The sequence below is a fragment of the Fulmarus glacialis genome, unplaced genomic scaffold, assembly GCF_000690835.1.
Source record: "Fulmarus glacialis isolate BGI_N327 unplaced genomic scaffold, ASM69083v1 scaffold28189, whole genome shotgun sequence".
Classification (NCBI taxonomy): domain Eukaryota; kingdom Metazoa; phylum Chordata; class Aves; order Procellariiformes; family Procellariidae; genus Fulmarus; species Fulmarus glacialis.
In genome coordinates this window covers 62,581-78,375 of record NW_009234401.1, presented here as the reverse complement: position 1 = coordinate 78,375, position 15,795 = coordinate 62,581, and the positions used below count along the sequence as shown (strand labels likewise).

At 39.3% G+C, this 15,795-nt stretch overlaps 1 protein-coding gene across 1 annotated transcript; it reads left to right on the top strand.

Annotated features, from left to right (window-relative positions):
• Positions 1 to 2,364: 2,364 nt before the first annotated feature.
• On the top strand, positions 2,365 to 15,275 carry SLC13A2 (solute carrier family 13 (sodium-dependent dicarboxylate transporter), member 2). Its single transcript, XM_009585639.1, has 12 exons — positions 2,365 to 2,466; positions 5,655 to 5,783; positions 6,141 to 6,277; positions 7,371 to 7,597; positions 8,506 to 8,686; positions 8,897 to 9,019; positions 9,949 to 10,170; positions 10,273 to 10,374; positions 10,961 to 11,078; positions 13,138 to 13,299; positions 14,266 to 14,403; positions 15,144 to 15,275. Exons 1-12 carry the CDS (start codon positions 2,365 to 2,367, stop codon positions 15,273 to 15,275), a joined length of 1,773 nt encoding a protein of 590 aa, XP_009583934.1.
• The last annotated feature ends 520 nt before the right edge of the window (positions 15,276 to 15,795 follow it).

Genomic DNA, 15,795 nt, shown 5'->3' with positions numbered 1-15,795 from the left:
GGGAGGGGATCCGCTCTGCCCTTGCGTTGCATTGCGTACGAGACCAGGCGACAGGGCTTGCTCTTGCATCCCTGCTAAACGTGTGGCTTGCAACCCTGGTTGTGTTATTTATTGATGATTAAAGAAATTTAAGCTTAAAATCTGATTTTTTATCTCCGAACAAAGGAAGAGTTATAATCAACATTCTAAATGCACTAGGATCTGAAAAGATGTTGTAGTTAGCAATGTTTATTAATTTACAGCACATTAGAAAATACTTCTTTTTCTAAAGGACAAAATAACTTACAAACTGTAACACAGAAGAGGTTTTGGCTGTGCAGTAGGTTTGGTCTGCCTTGAAGAGCAGATCAGTAAGCAAAGACCAAGTAGTTCTTTAAATTCAAAGAACACAGTTCAGAGTATTAGATTAACGCGTTTATATAAACTGGAGTAGTTCCAAATTAATGTAAATTGGCATCACTCCTTTAACACCGTTAAGGGAGTGTTAAGGGGCTACAGGTAAAGCTCTAACAAGTCCCCCTGAAGACATAAACCATTCATTTTGCAGTAACACACTTACAGAGCTCATTTATAGCATCTTTGAAAATATCAGGACTCACGTAGCTGTGGAAACAATCGCTGCGGATGTGCTGCTTCTGAAGAACAGGCACGATTCGCTAGCTGAGGTCCTTCTGCTTTGTTACATCCATCCCATAGGCAAGACTGCAGCTGGAGGCCAACCTTCGTGTTACAGAGATGTGAAAACGAGAGGTTTACTTTTAGATTTTGATTGCAACCTTAGGACGTAAGAGTAGAAAGGAGAAAAATTACTTTGTCATTGCCTGATTTTGTCACTGCACCTTTTCAGACACTAATTCAATATTAAGTGGATGCAAAATTGGGGGGGAATATAATTCATTTGAAAGCTCTTTCTCACTCTTTTTTTACCAAGGGTGAAATGCTAAAGCTCAGGATTGGCAGTTATTTAATATTAAAGCTGCTTCTTGTGAGCAATATGCCTAGAATAAGGCTTGCAAGAGAGCTGTGAGTTTGCAGCTCTGACAACTGAAACCCCACTGATTTTCAATCATAAGCACGTTATCGAAAGAAAAAAAGCCCCGGCAGAAAAGGGATGAGAGAGAGAAACAGCAGAAGCTCTTTGTGGAACTGACATCAGATGATGTAATGTCTGTACTTCTCTCTCTCTCTCTCTCTCTGCTTGAGTAAACTATAAACAGACCTGTGACAATTTACACAAATAAAATGGAAATGTTATCATCATTATCTGAAGTATGCGCTTGCATGATCTACCAAATAAAGATATCAAAGTCACATTAACAAGACACTCCCTTTGGAATTAAAAACTTGAATTCTGTTCTGGTGTATTTACAGAACCAAGTAATTCACTGCTTGTACTTTGGAAGTTTCTTGCAACTGGAATGAGAATTGCTGGTAATTTCCCAGTAGCACTTTCCCCCCGCCCCCCCCAATACACCCTGCAAGCTACCAAAGCTGTGCTTATAAACCTGCAAGATCAGAAAGGTGAAAAAAAAATAACCCAATGTCAGCAAAGTGATGCACTGAGCGATAACAGGCTGTGTCAGAAAGAGTTACTAGGTTCTCTCTTGGGCCCTAAGCTTTTCTTATAACATATTGGGCTGCCATGTGGAAGTAACTGAGTTCTGACCAGACCTTAACATTTCCCCCATTGCTCTTTGAGTAGAAGAAAACGGAATTGTCATGAGGGTCATCCTTGGACTGCATATAGATGTCTCTGCTCTCAGGTGATAAGGACTGTAAGTCCCTTTCTGCATGGGGACTTGATGTGGCACCCGGTGACAGAAGCTCTGCTCTAGTGGATTTTGCTACCCAAAGAATTTCTCAGCGGATACAATGATGTTTATATAATGTTTTGTGTAGATGTTTCTAATCTCTGTATTTGAGTATTACAGATGCAGATGTGTTTTTCAGTACTCTACATATTTTTAAAACCATTTTCAACCTATTATGGAGGGAGTCGTTTTCTCTTTTTTATGGGAGGAATACCAGTACCTATTCAAAGAAGGCAATTATTAAAGACCAAAACATTAATATTCTTTAAACAAAGCGTAGGTCATTTCAGGATGCTCATAATAAATCTACTTGGTCCACAAGGAGTTAATTCTCTCCTGGATTTACCAGTTATCAGGAAGATCATCTTAAGAAAGTTCCTGGTCTGACACTTTTTGCTGTCCCCTCCCTTCTTTGTTCTCTTCCTTCTTTCTCCGATTACAGTTCCAAAAACAACATCCAGCCTCTGGAGGTCAATGGTTAATATTCCCGAGTGTTTATATAGTCTCCAGCAGCAGAGCTCAGGCCTTTCAGCACTGGGCTAGCTCCAGCACCATGGCTGGCTTCCTGCAGATGACCCTAGCCTTCAGGAAATACCTGATCATAGTGTTTATACCCCTTTTGTTTCTTCCTCTGCCTCTGGCTGTTCCTACCAAGGTAAGAACTTTTTAAACTGAATTTGAGAGCCAAATCTCAAAATCTTTCCTTAGAGTTGTTCCTTTTAAGTGACGGAGCTGAAGAGAACATACAGATTCTTTCTCAGAGGCACTTCCTTCATTTATTGCTTGAAGATCTTTTTTTTTCTGAGCAGACCTCTTTGACTACTGATAGTGGGGGAATATAAAAGCAATAGGACACAGATGGATGAACAGATACATCTGCGATTGCATATTCTAGAGGAATGCTCAGTGACATGCAATTTTGTAACTTTTGCTCTGCATCTAACTGATTTAGCAAAGGGCTTTCTATGCTGAAGCTCATACGCGTGAACCTAAATTACAATCTAAAGCTCAATTTTAATCCCCCTTCTGATTTTCCAAAAGTATCCAGCCCACATCCTCTTTTAGTTTTTTCCTTGTTGTCGTTGCCAATAGAAGAGGCATTTTTCTTGGTCGGATAGACAAGGAATTCTGATACATAAGGACAAAATACTATGTATTTCACTCTTTTTTTTAGCATATATCTGTGAGAATCTTTCCAAATAATGATTTAAAATTTAAAATGTCAAGTTCTGGAAGACACCTTGCTTAGGATTCCTTCAGAAATAGTTAACTACAAAAAACTGTAGTAGTGGGACAGGTATTTCTGAGACATCGATCATTTAAATACAGAACTGTGAGCAGGCAGACTGCCAGTGTTCTGCTGCTTCTTCACTCAGGCTTATTCCTGCCACTCCCAATCTCTTCATGCAGACAGATCTAATCTCTGGTCTTCAGGTCTCTTACTACAGTCCCAGTATCATTAAATAGCTAGCCCCAATCTACCTCTCCTGTCACTGCTCTTTGGATGTCAAGTCCTAGCTCTTTTCTCTGGTCTCTACCTGCCTGCCTGTCTCTCAATCCCTGCTGACTCCCAGTTTCCAGTCTCCTTCGCCAAGCTTCCCTCTTCACTCCACTAGCTCTTCCCTGTCTTTTTGTGCAGCCTGTCCCAAAGTTCCTTCTTCCTCACAGCTCTTTTTCTGAGTGTTATCAGGGACTTTGGAGCTATGACCAGAGGATTGCAAGCAAGAATGATAGAGTGGCATTGGCTTGAGGTGAAATGTGGTAACTGATCAGGCGTGTCTCCTATCCCCTTGCTATGCAAATAAAATAGCTTAAACTATCACTTAAAAGCTTACTAAGAAGAAAAACAGAAAAAGTACTTTTTTGCTAGTTAACTTTCCATATGCAAGAGAGTTACTGAAGTTAAGAGAGATCTGGATCAGAAAAGTTCTAAGTAGCCAGAGAGATTTTTTTTTTTTTTGTCCTGAGGCCACGAGTTCAAACTTACTTGCTAGAGTGATTGTTACCATACAATAACTCCCTGGTATTGCCTATGGAATGATTTGGCAGTCTTGGTTCAGTTCCTCTTGGAAAATGACTCTCTCTGGTTTCTATGTAGTCAGCTACAACACAAAAATTTAAAAGGTCCTGGACTTTTCCCTTTACAATCTGTAAGAAGATTTCTTGTGTTAGAATTGTGCATCGTGGTACTGCTAAGCAGGAAAAGCTGGTTCCTCAGCTGCAGAGTTGTAAGCAGACAACTTATAGGATGGAATTTCACATTTTTCTATTCTGTTGAGCTATTAATGACATAGCACTGGACACTAAACTATTACAAATGAGAGCAGACGATGCTAAAGATTTTATCTAAAGACAGAGGGATGTCCTTACAGGACAACTGACTTCATGAAAAGCCTTATTCCAGCTTTTACTGTGAGCCTGTTCACAGCAGGCTGGAAGGGAATAACACCGTGCCTATGATACATGTTCCAAAACCCTGCTAGGGTCTCTCAAAAGGCACCCACTGGCATCTCTTAATAACAAAAATGGGGAAAAAAGGATCATCAAAATGGAAAATTGCTTTCAGTGCTTGATGGGATGTATAATTAAGGTTCTTGCTGCTCTCATTCAAAAATAAGGCTCAAAAAGGCATCTTTTCATCTCTTCATGAATTTCTTTCAGCTTTACTTCTGCAACCCTGCTGCTTTGCTAATTTACCACCTAAATTGCTATTGTCTTTTCTCCAGACTATTCAGATCCCCTGTTCATCCCTTCCCTTCACCAGCTCTGTAACTTCCATGCCATGTTCAGAAGTCCTGAGCATGTTCTAAAGCATCACAAGTTTGATCCTGCCAGCCACTATTCCAGCTCCTTGGTTTACTTCTCTGTAATCCAGCCATTACAATTTCCATCTCTTCATTGTTTTCTCAATAAGCATCACTACATTTTCATTCATACTGTCCAGTATATTTTAGTGGACATCCTTGATCCAAGACCACACAACCACTTTTTTCTTCCTTTCGATTTGCTGGCATCCATTATTGTGCTAGTTCCAAAATGAGGAAGACACTAACATGCAATGTTACTTTTCCTTGCTTTCTTCATCAGCCCAGACATACGAAAATTTGTTGTGACATGTTATTTTGAATCTTTTTAGTGTATGGGACTGAGTTAAATATTTTTACATAAAATTTGGAGTGGTTGTCCAAAGCAGAACTAAATCAATGCTTTCTCAGAAAAAGAGTAACATGAAATAGGGGATCATACTCAAAGAAACAAGTCAAAGCCAGCGGAAGCTGAAACTGATCTGTGACCAGTTTGTCAGTGAGCCTTTCAAAGTCTGTACTAAGCTAAAAATCCAAAGAAAAAATAGATAAAAGTATTTACAGTACAAGGAATCCAGGCTATTGAAATTAGTTGGGGTTCATCTGGGCCATGACCTGAAACATGCGGAGAAAAAGGTGGAGAAACCTTGACTGGATCAGTAACTATTTCTGCAACTCAAAGACAGAAATATATAAAAAGAAAATACCACCATCAGCAAAATCAAGAAGTCTGTGCAGGGACTGCCAATTCCTTATGATGAAGGGTTCAAAGTCATCGATTTGTTTCTTTTCCTAAGTTTCTTGGTTTTCCCCATTGGAGGCCCCAATCTTTTCCTCACAGTTCTTACAAGGTTGTTGAATAGTTTGTCATTTGATTAGGATCTGCATAGGTAGGAGGATAGACAGGAGAGAAAGATAAAAAATAACCTTTTCCCAAATCCCTTTATCAGGCAATGAATATAATTATGGGCTGTTGCCTTCTCAAAGCCTAAGTGGGATGTACAGTCTGTTCTGATTACATGTACTCTTCTTCTGTCAGGAGGCCCAATGTGGTTACGTTATCATAGTGATGGCACTGTTTTGGTGCACGGAAGCCTTGCCGTTGGCTGTCACAGCCCTCTTGCCTGTCCTGCTGTTCCCACTAATGAATATCATGGATTCAACAACAGTAAGAGATCTTACTCTATACATGTTTGCCTATGTATTTATTGGTCAGCTTCTTTTACTCTGGGATTATTTCCAGGGTGATTTCCAGAGCGTGGTGCAAGAAAGAGAAAATTGCACTATTGTTACACAGGGAATTGCTTGTCCTCTCCAGGGAACAGAACTTGCATAAGCCTAGAGTGAACTCTGGGTGGAGCTGCTAATCTGAAATCGAATCAGCTGCTAATCTGAATCGAATTTAGGTGCAATACATAGTTACTGTGTCCGAATGTCTTTGGGACAAGATCCTCCCTCAGAAAGTGCCTTCTCTCTAAACATTGGCTTCTTGTCACTGTTTTCTCTCCCTGGTTCCATGTTACAGGTCTGCAGGGAATATCTGAAGGACACCAATATGCTTTTTATTGGCGGACTGCTGATGGCCATTGCTATTGAGAATTGGCACCTACACAAGCGCGTTGCTCTGCGGGTCTTGCTTATCACTGGTGTCAGACCAGCCCTGTGAGTAACAGTCGTGAAAACTTTGTGGGATAAAGGACTTTATGGCGTTAGTTCCTACCTCAGGGTTGCCTGTAGTCTCCTATGTGAACCTGCAAATCATATCCTACAAATGCTTTTCTACAGTCCAAGTGAGTTAGTGCCTGAGCAAACCTTGCAAATGGGGATCCTTTGATGTGTTACAGGCCTGGTGCCTCTTTTTTGAATTCCAAATGGCTTTAGGTGGAGAAATAGCAACAAGAGAGTCAATTCTGAAAAGATAAGGCTGCTGCTAGGCTTGGCCAGAAGCACAGCTTTAGACAAGCAGGAAAGACTACAGCTAAAACATAGAAAACATATACTCCCTAACTGTTATACTGATTGCAAAGAGAAGAGAAAATATGAGGATGCTTGTTTTGAAAACAACAAATGTTTACCAGACTAGAACTTTAAGCTATGCCGAGGCTACATGGCCCTATTTAATTTGTGTCAGATCATGAGAAGAGGGAATACTGGAGGAAATTACAAAGCAATAGAATAAAAATGCATACAAGATAAAGCCCTTTTCATCTAATATAATCTACATCTCATCTAAAGAATAATTTTGAGACAAATAACATAGTAATACTAAAACAAGGATTAGAGTTTCAGATGAGTAAGAAGAGAATCTTAAATGACAGAGGTGGGATAAAATTACAAAAAAAGAGATCATCTTCCTTATGGCTTAAACTGATTGCCATTTGGGATCAAATTCAGTTTGCGATTCCTCTTCAAAATATATCATAATACATTAATATGTGTTATTGAGATTATATGTCTTCCTCTGAAGCATGCAGAATAAGCAGGATACTGACTAGATAAACTGTTTGCTCCAAGATACCAGCTCCCACTTTCCTAGCCATAAGAATGTAAAAGCAAAATTGGCTGAAATTGCAAAAAGAAAAATTTATGTTAAATCTTACTGTACCATTCACAAAGCAGACTAAGGTAAGAGGAAGTGCTAAATGTGAATTGCTAAGCATTTTCCAAACCCGGCATTTGTAACCAAAGCTTTGTAAGATAAAGGGAATTGCAGCGCTGAGTTCTGAACTGGCTTTTTCAAACCTTCTCATTTCAGACTTCTCATGGGTTTCATGATTGTGACCGCCTTCCTGTCAATGTGGATCAGCAACACTGCCACCACTGCCATGATGGTTCCAATAGCACAAGCAGTGTTGGAACAGTTGCACAAGTCCGAAATGGAGTGTAGCACAGTTGGCCAAGCATCTGAAAACATCAATAAAGCCTTCGAACTGCAGGAAGAGTCAACTAAACCAGGTAGCTCCAAAGAAACAGCGGAAAAAGGTGAGTGGGTTATGGGTGCTTTTCTCTTTGGGATAATGGAGGATGACCTGATGCCTTCTTCACTGTCATTACAGTTGCTAGTAAATTCTAAAAGAAGAATGTACCTAAAGCATCCTGACTGTATCAGACGGCATTTATGAGGCTTTTCCATGAACCAGACAAAAGCACAGTAAGATCTACTGACTGGCTGAAGTTAGAAATAGATTGAAAATATGAAGCGATGTTAACTAATCAATAAAACAACAAAATGTATAAATTCTCCATTAGCTGAAGCCTTTACATTAGGCTTGATATTTCCCTATGTATTTATGTTAGTTCAATTATTATCTACTGTGCAATTTATCAGATAATAAGGAATTTCCAAGGGAAAATTTCTGGCCTATTTCAAGCCAGAAGGTTAGGGATTAAAATGATCGTTCTAATCCAAAGATACACAATCATGTAACAATATCTCTTTACCAGCTGTCTTGCCCTCTTCCCATCTTTGAGACAACTCAAGTGTTTCTGAATGTAAATCCCAATGCCAGTAGTCGGGTGCTGGTACAGAACCAATTCCCTTCAGTCCAACTCCTCTGACTCTGTTGTACCTGCCTGAATTCTTGCCTCTCTCCCCACCGTGTGCAGTTCAGACATTGCCTTAGTTCACCGAGAAGTGTCAGCAGTATGTTCGGACTTTATCACACATTTCAATTCTATTCCTCTGAAAAACTCCTTTGTATCAAGACAACCAGTGAAAATGGACAGAAGACCAAAGAATCAACAATGCCAGCCTTAAAATGAGGAAATCTGGCTCCTTCAGCTTTGAGTCCATTTTATCCTAGCCTTGAAATACGGAATGACGCAGGCACAAGATCTTTTCCTATCCAATCTAGCTTCTGTAACTCTTTTGTTCCTGTCTTGGGACCTAGGTAATAGTCATGTCCTGACAGTCGAGGAAGACAGAAAGAGAAATGAAAATCTGCTAGAGGAGAAACACAAGAAATTCTGCAAGGGAATGTCTCTCTGTATTTGTTACTCAGCCAGTATTGGAGGGATTGCAACTCTGACTGGGACAACACCAAATCTGGTACTGCAAGGACAAGTTGATGAGTAAGTCTGGTTGAATTTGGGATTACATATCCACTAAACTGCATCACTCTGCTATAGCTGACTTCCAGCCAACACAGAGAAGGAAAATACCAATTTGGTAACTTTGTCGGGAAATTAGTTTCTCACAGTACCTCCTCGTTTCCGAATCATTAACGAAATACAGCAGAGAGTGCAGAATTTTGGGTGCTAACAGCCATCTACATTTTACAGGCTCTTTCCTGACAATGGCAATATCATCAACTTTGCCTCTTGGTTCTCCTTTGCCTTTCCCACCATGATTGTGTTACTGGTTTTGACGTGGATTTGGCTTCAGATACTGTACTTGGGCTTTAAGTAAGTACCCTTTACACACTGTAATACAGCTGACAGGCCTGTTAGCAAGTACTCACTACATGTTATAACACAAGTGATACTTTTATTGATGAGCCTATGCTTGAAAGTCAGACAGCAAGTGGCAAAGTCCTCACATACAACAAAGACTAGCAGAAGAGCATACTAAGTATCTGTTAAAATACTGCAGCTTTTTCTCCGAGGAACCTGATCAAATCCCAGCTAAATATACTCTGTAGATGAAAATAGGAAGTTATAGCTGCATATAACCTGTTCTGCAGCATTGCTTTCATGTCCTGAAAGATTGTTGTGCTTCAAACCAGGAAACTGATTTCTACATATAGCTGGTAAATACCTTTGTGACGAATGTTGCTACAGACCTAGAGGATTAGTATTGTGCCATTTCCCAGTGCTAATCACCCCATAAACTGGCTTGCGTTACCTACCTGTTTAATACTTAGCCTATCACTTTTGTATTATCTCCAACCTCCTTTCTTTTAAAGAAGGAAAGAGCTCTGTAATACCTACAATGGTACTTTCATCTTCAAATTCCTCTTTTAAAATTTTCCTTTTCTGTAATTTTAAAAAACTTGACAACAGTTTACTTCCTGATGATCATATAGCCTTGTCAATCACGCTGACATTGACATTATTTCCCCATGTGTCCAGATAGCATGCCTGTTTATATTTATATCATGAACTTTTAGTGGTAGGAAGCTTCTTTCTGATCATCTTGGCAGTACACAGTACCATGCAGTTACTATCCAACACCTATGGCTGCTGATGCTATGATAATAATATATATATAATTTCTATATGCATATATAAATGCATATATCTAAAAGACAATATGACTGAGTGTAAAATTTGGATTCTTAACTCTGAGGATATCTGGCAAATTTCTCTGATATTTCTTGTCTATTTTTTTCCAGTTTTCAGAAGAATTTTGGTTGTGCTGCAAATGCCTCTGCAAAGGCTAAGGAGCAACAGGCCTATGACATTATCAAGGAAGAGAGCAAGAAATTGGGCTCAATGAAATTTGCAGAAATCGCAGTTTTGATCCTCTTTATACTACTGGTACTGCTGTGGTTTACAAGAGACCCTGGTTTCATACCAGGTTGGGCAACAGTTCTTTTCAACAAAAGTGATACAAGGTATCACCACTTTTCCTCCTCATTTTGAATAAAAATGAAGTAAGCTAGATTTCATAAAGATGAAAACACAGCTAGACTAAATTTCTGACTGATCTATTGCAGCTATGTCACTGATGCCACAGTTGCTATCTTCATTTCAGTTTTGTTGTTCATCATCCCTTCTGACATTTCTAGCAACAACAGAGACAAACAACAAACAGGTAAGTTTACTGAAGGCATCAAAAATCAACTGTCAGAATAGGTACACGGCAAGTTTTACATTTTAGATTTACAAAGGAAATTTCAAACATTAAACAAGATTTCAAACTGCTCTTCCTGCATAGCTACAGCTGTATGCTTTAGGCTATGCAAGGCATATATCCCATAAAAGTTCTCTGTTTCTTCTAATTTAACTAAGTAGGAAACTCTTACCCCAGCAGAGTCCCAGGCACTGGTGTACACATACGTAAAAGCTTCTGAAGCTGGAGTCTTCAGGAGACAATACATGACTTAACAGAAATACATACAGTTCTGCAGATATGTTGCCATGCTTTTAACTCACTCTTACCTTTATTCTACCATGCCTCTTGGAGCAGCTACAGACCACACATTAGTACTTTTGCAAGTCAAGTTTTAAAATCTTTGTTGATGAGGCTCCCATCATTTGCTTTAGGAGATAATTCCACAGTCTACTTGATTTGGTGACAGAAGTGTTTCCTGATGTTCAGACTAAACTCACCTTCTACCAAGAAGTCCTCCTTTCTTTGGAGAATGTAACATGGCTTACAAAATCTTTTTGGATTTTAGGCAGCAAGGCAAAGATCCAAGCACCTCCAGCTCTCTTGGACTGGAAAGTAGTTCACCAGAAAATGCCATGGAACATCGTGTTGCTGCTGGGAGGTGGCTTTGCCTTAGCCAAAGGCAGTGAGGTAACATTCCTCTGCTTACCTGGTATTTGTGTCTTCCTGGGTGTTTTCCATCTTGCTTTTCATGCGTGCTCTCCCAGAACGCAAGAGGGCATGCTGGTAACACCAGACGCACATTTCCTCAGCTAGTGGCGGTAGGACAGACTTCACCATCCTTAGGAGGAATCCTGTGATTACAACAAATCTTTATTGTTGCCTGTGCAACTGGGATGGTACTACCCATCAATGCAGCATGATTAACTGTGTTTCTAGAAAAGTGGATGATTAAGAAACTACCCCAATATATTAAAGGTTCTATTAAATAAAATTTAATTGATGTGGCAAGCATGAGGAGATAATGTGCCCAGGATGGGGCTACAAACTATTTCAAACAAACTACTAATGGAAATATGATTTAAATTAAACTACTAGAAGACAAATGTAGAGCTACCTAGAGAACCTTCAGGAGCAGATAAAAACGTCTGGCTGTCAAACTGAAGGATGTACTGATATACTTCTGCAGGCATCTGCCATGAGTCCAGTGCTACAAATTATTTTTCAGTAATGACTTTGATGATGGAACAGACAATATATTTATTAAATCTATAGACAATAAACAAATTGGAAAAGGCTTCAAGTGCCTGGAAATACTAGTTTAGAATTCAAAGATCACAACGACCTGCAAAAGTGTTTCTAGAAAACAAGGATGCAACTCAATATGGGAAATAGGAAGAAATAACCAAGTATGACAAATGCAAGATGTGGAAATGACTTGTTAAGTTTTAAAGCTATTCATACACCTTATTCTAGTCAATACTTTTATATTGCTACTGAGAAAAAAGCAAACAACTGGAAACTATAGGTAGGACCATCGTACATAAGACATGTAAAATACAATCCTTCTACTCGGGACTGGTAAGTCCTCAGATACACTAATGTATTCAGTTTTGGATATCAGTCTTCAACTACACGTGGGCTATATGAAGAAAGTTTAGAGGAAGGTAGTAAGAATGATCGGATCTCTGGGAAACATGTTTGGAAAAGGAAAGATTCAAGAAATTACATTAATTTATTCTAGATTAAGTCATCAAATACATAAAAGCTGCAGCAGAAGGGAAGATAGTATATACTTTTTTATATTCTGATGGTGCTAAAGGGCTTAAATTGCAGCAAGGGAGATTTAGGTTAAGCAGTAGGAAAATGTTCCAACTGTAAAGATAGTTAAGCACTTGAAAAAATTATGTGGGGAGATTTTGGAAACTTCATTGCTAGGGATTTTTAACAACAAGTTTGAAAAACATCTCTCAGTAATAATTTAGGTAGAGCCGATCCTGCCCTAGGACAGGGAATTAGACTAGTCCTTTTAAGATAGATTCCAGCCCTCCTGTGAGATAGCACTTTTCAATGTCAGAAGAGACAGGTTGAAGTAGCAAAGATATGAAATAGAGAGGACATGAAGAAGAATTCTGGTTGCAAAACCAGCAAGAAATCTAGGCCATAATGCATGAAGGAGCAAGACAGGCACAGTTAGGATATGTTCTCTTGAGAAGAACAGCTGAATAATAATGACGCCCAAACTACAGCCCAGAATGATAGGGAAGATGCTGGTATTTTTCAGTGACTGAGAAGGATGAAAGGTATGAAAAGCTTCAGATAGTTGATCAAGATCTCAGACAGTGATGAAATTACATTAAATTGCTAGAATATCTGCTAAAAGATACGAAAGTATTTTAGAAAGTGAGTCCAAAGATCTTTGTTTAGATTAAAAAAAAAGCCCCGAATATTGATCATGTACAACTGATGGCCTGAACAGAGAAATAATTATTTGCTATCAATAACGTACTGTAAACGTAGTGTCTTCTTCTTTCAAATTCTTTGGAAGGGAAAGCACATTGTTTTTATTTAACCTACGGAATTATCATGTCTATGAGCATTGCCTCTTACGTGTTTTTCTACAGAAAGTTTGTATGAGTTCTCCTACAAGAAGGGAAGGTAGAACTGGTATGAGAAATATAACTGGACTGTGATGTGGCTATTTCTTCTCCAGCCTACTATCTTGACAGACCTCTTTCCTCTGTTACAGGAATCTGGTCTGTCTTCATGGTTAGGTACCAAACTGACTCCTCTGCAGCAAATCCCTCATCCAGCTATTGCTTTCCTGTTGTGTCTCCTTATTGCCACTTTCACCGAGTGCACCAGCAATGTGGCCACCACTACCCTCTTTCTCCCTATTCTGGCTTCAATGGTAAGCTCCAGCGTTTCAAAATACTTTTGTAAGAACAGCTTTCAACTCTTCTCCAAGCATACATCTGCATAATTATAAAAACTGACTGGCTGACATAGCCAAGCACTGGTTCGTGCATCCAATCAGGAATACAAGAATTAAAATATACATATATGTATGTGCATGCATATATATTCACACACACTGTGCTTAATTCAACCTTTCTAAAACCATTGCTGGTGAACAGTAAAGGGATTAAATTCATTGGCATATTAGACTTTGCCTTCTGGCCTAAACAACCTCGTGAGGTCACTGCCAGCTGTACTTGTTTTTTCCTATTTGTTCTGCATAGAGACAGCAACAGCAGCAGCATTTGCTTCCCTGCAACATTCCATTTCTGTATTTCACTCCGACCACTAGCCTTCAAGAAGTCTCTGAAGGTGATAGCATTAGTCAAGCTCTATGACCTAATTCAGACTTTTGCATTTCCACAGGAGATTCCTGTTGCTGGGGTAGACATAGTTCTGCAGTGTGAAAAGCTGGTTCCAGATAGAAACTGGAATACGCTCCATCAAAATCTTTTTGCACAGACTTCAGCTAACCCCTACACTGATCCACTCACCTTCAGAGTTTGGGCTACACTGTTTCCCCTGACAATTTAATTTTGTTCTTAACCAGTTAGAAGTCACTCTACATTTTTTCCTGGTTTTAGAGTTGAATACAACCATTATTATTAATTTATACTGCAGCAGTGATCGGATTCCACAATCGGGAACACAAAGCACTGACCACAAAATCAATTCTTGCATTTGCTGCATAAAGACAATGGCTAGAAGTTTCTGAAGCAGAACCAAAACATGAGTGGCTGCAGTGTTTGTGAAAGAACGAGGTTTCTGACATGGACAAATACAACCAGACTTCTGCCAAAAGATTTCTATGCTTTTTTGTATATTGAAACCATCATCTTTGCTCTCCCTTCCTGCATAGGCTGAAGCGATCTGCCTCAATCCACTCTATGTCATGCTGCCCTGTACACTTTCTGCATCGTTGGCGTTCATGCTCCCAGTGGCCACTCCTCCTAACGCCATTGTCTTCTCATATGGACAACTCAAGGTTATAGATATGGTGAGCAAAAGCACATTCTTTTCAGAATTTTCATCACTAGTTTTGATCTTTCCTTTTTTAAGAGTGTTAGAGAACCACTGTACTCAGCTGAAGTCAAATGGAAAGAAGAACATACATGTCTGAATTAATAAAGGGTCACACTGACTCTAATATATACACAGAGCCTTATAAAGATGCTATTGAGCTTTCGAAAAACACCCAAGGCCTCTTGAAGATGTTCCAACAAGAGCTTGCTGTCAATGAGAAATGGCAATGTCTAGCTGTTCCAAAAGCCCATAGAGATGTCAAAGAGTCCTATCATCTGGACAGTCCTTCTGCAAGGACTAGGGGAAAGCCTAGCACATCTCACTAGGCTGCCCTGATGCCCCTTCTCAATATGTTAAGGAAAGACGGATAAGGATGCAATGTCTCTTGATAACTTTTCTAATTTATAATTGAGCCAGGAAGAAATCCAAAGCAACATTAGAGACAGATGCCAGGTCAGAAGAGAAAGTCCTACATAAGTGGATTTAAAGGATTTCAGGATTTCTAGTTTAAGAGTTTTATGCAATGGAAACTCATTTTACCCTAATACAAATTATATTTGTGAAGAAAACCAGCTTAAATATGATTTGATGGAGTTCTGATGGAGTTGTGAAAAAAGGCCAAAGAGAAAATCTAACCATACAAACAATCCTAGTCAACAGGGAAGGAAAAAAGTCCTCGGTTCAACTAATAACCTTTCTCTCTCATAATTCTAGGCCAAAGCTGGGTTTGTACTCAACATTCTAGGAGTTCTGACGATAACGCTAGCCATCAACACCTGGGCTTCATCTTTGTTCCAACTGCAAACTTTCCCATCTTGGGCAAATAGGACAGGTACATGCCCGTAATATGGACAGGCAAGGGAACCAACAACTGTTGCTGTTAGAACTGCAATGAAAGCAAGACTATCATCTACACAAGTTGATGACTTGACTGCCGAGGCAGTGGTTAAGAGACAGACCTGTTGAAAAGAACAAGCCACCTACAAGCAAAATCATTCAGCTGATAACAGCAATAAAATTGCCTAACAGTGCTCTTTAGCAGGCAATTTTGTTACCCCAGCAGTAAGACAAGGTAACCTTTGGCTTTTTAACTGTTCCAGGTATCTTTAGATTTTCTGTCTCAGCAGGGGTAGATTTCCCCCAAGTGCTAGCTACATCATTTTTCAAGCTCCACCTGTAAAGTCTGAAATCTGCAGTGAGAAAGAAGAGAGAGGTGTGTATATAAAAGGAAGGAGAGAGACTCTACGTACCTGATTTCATGCATATATCTGTATATTGTCACAACTAATATGAATATTCACTTGTATATGAATATACAGGCCTCTGTGTATATGTTCAAAATGTACATGACTTACATACTCTATGG

Excerpts from the sequence above, each read along its gene's own strand:
- SLC13A2 (XM_009585639.1), top strand. The coding sequence starts at position 2,365 with ATGGCTGGCTTCCTGCAGATGACCCTAGCCTTCAGGAAATACCTGATC. Across the intron at positions 7,598-8,505 it reads CAAAGAAACAGCGGAAAAAG|GTAATAGTCATGTCCTGACA; the intron begins GTGAGTGGGTTA and ends CTTGGGACCTAG. Across the intron at positions 10,171-10,272 it reads TTCAACAAAAGTGATACAAG|CTATGTCACTGATGCCACAG; the intron begins GTATCACCACTT and ends GATCTATTGCAG.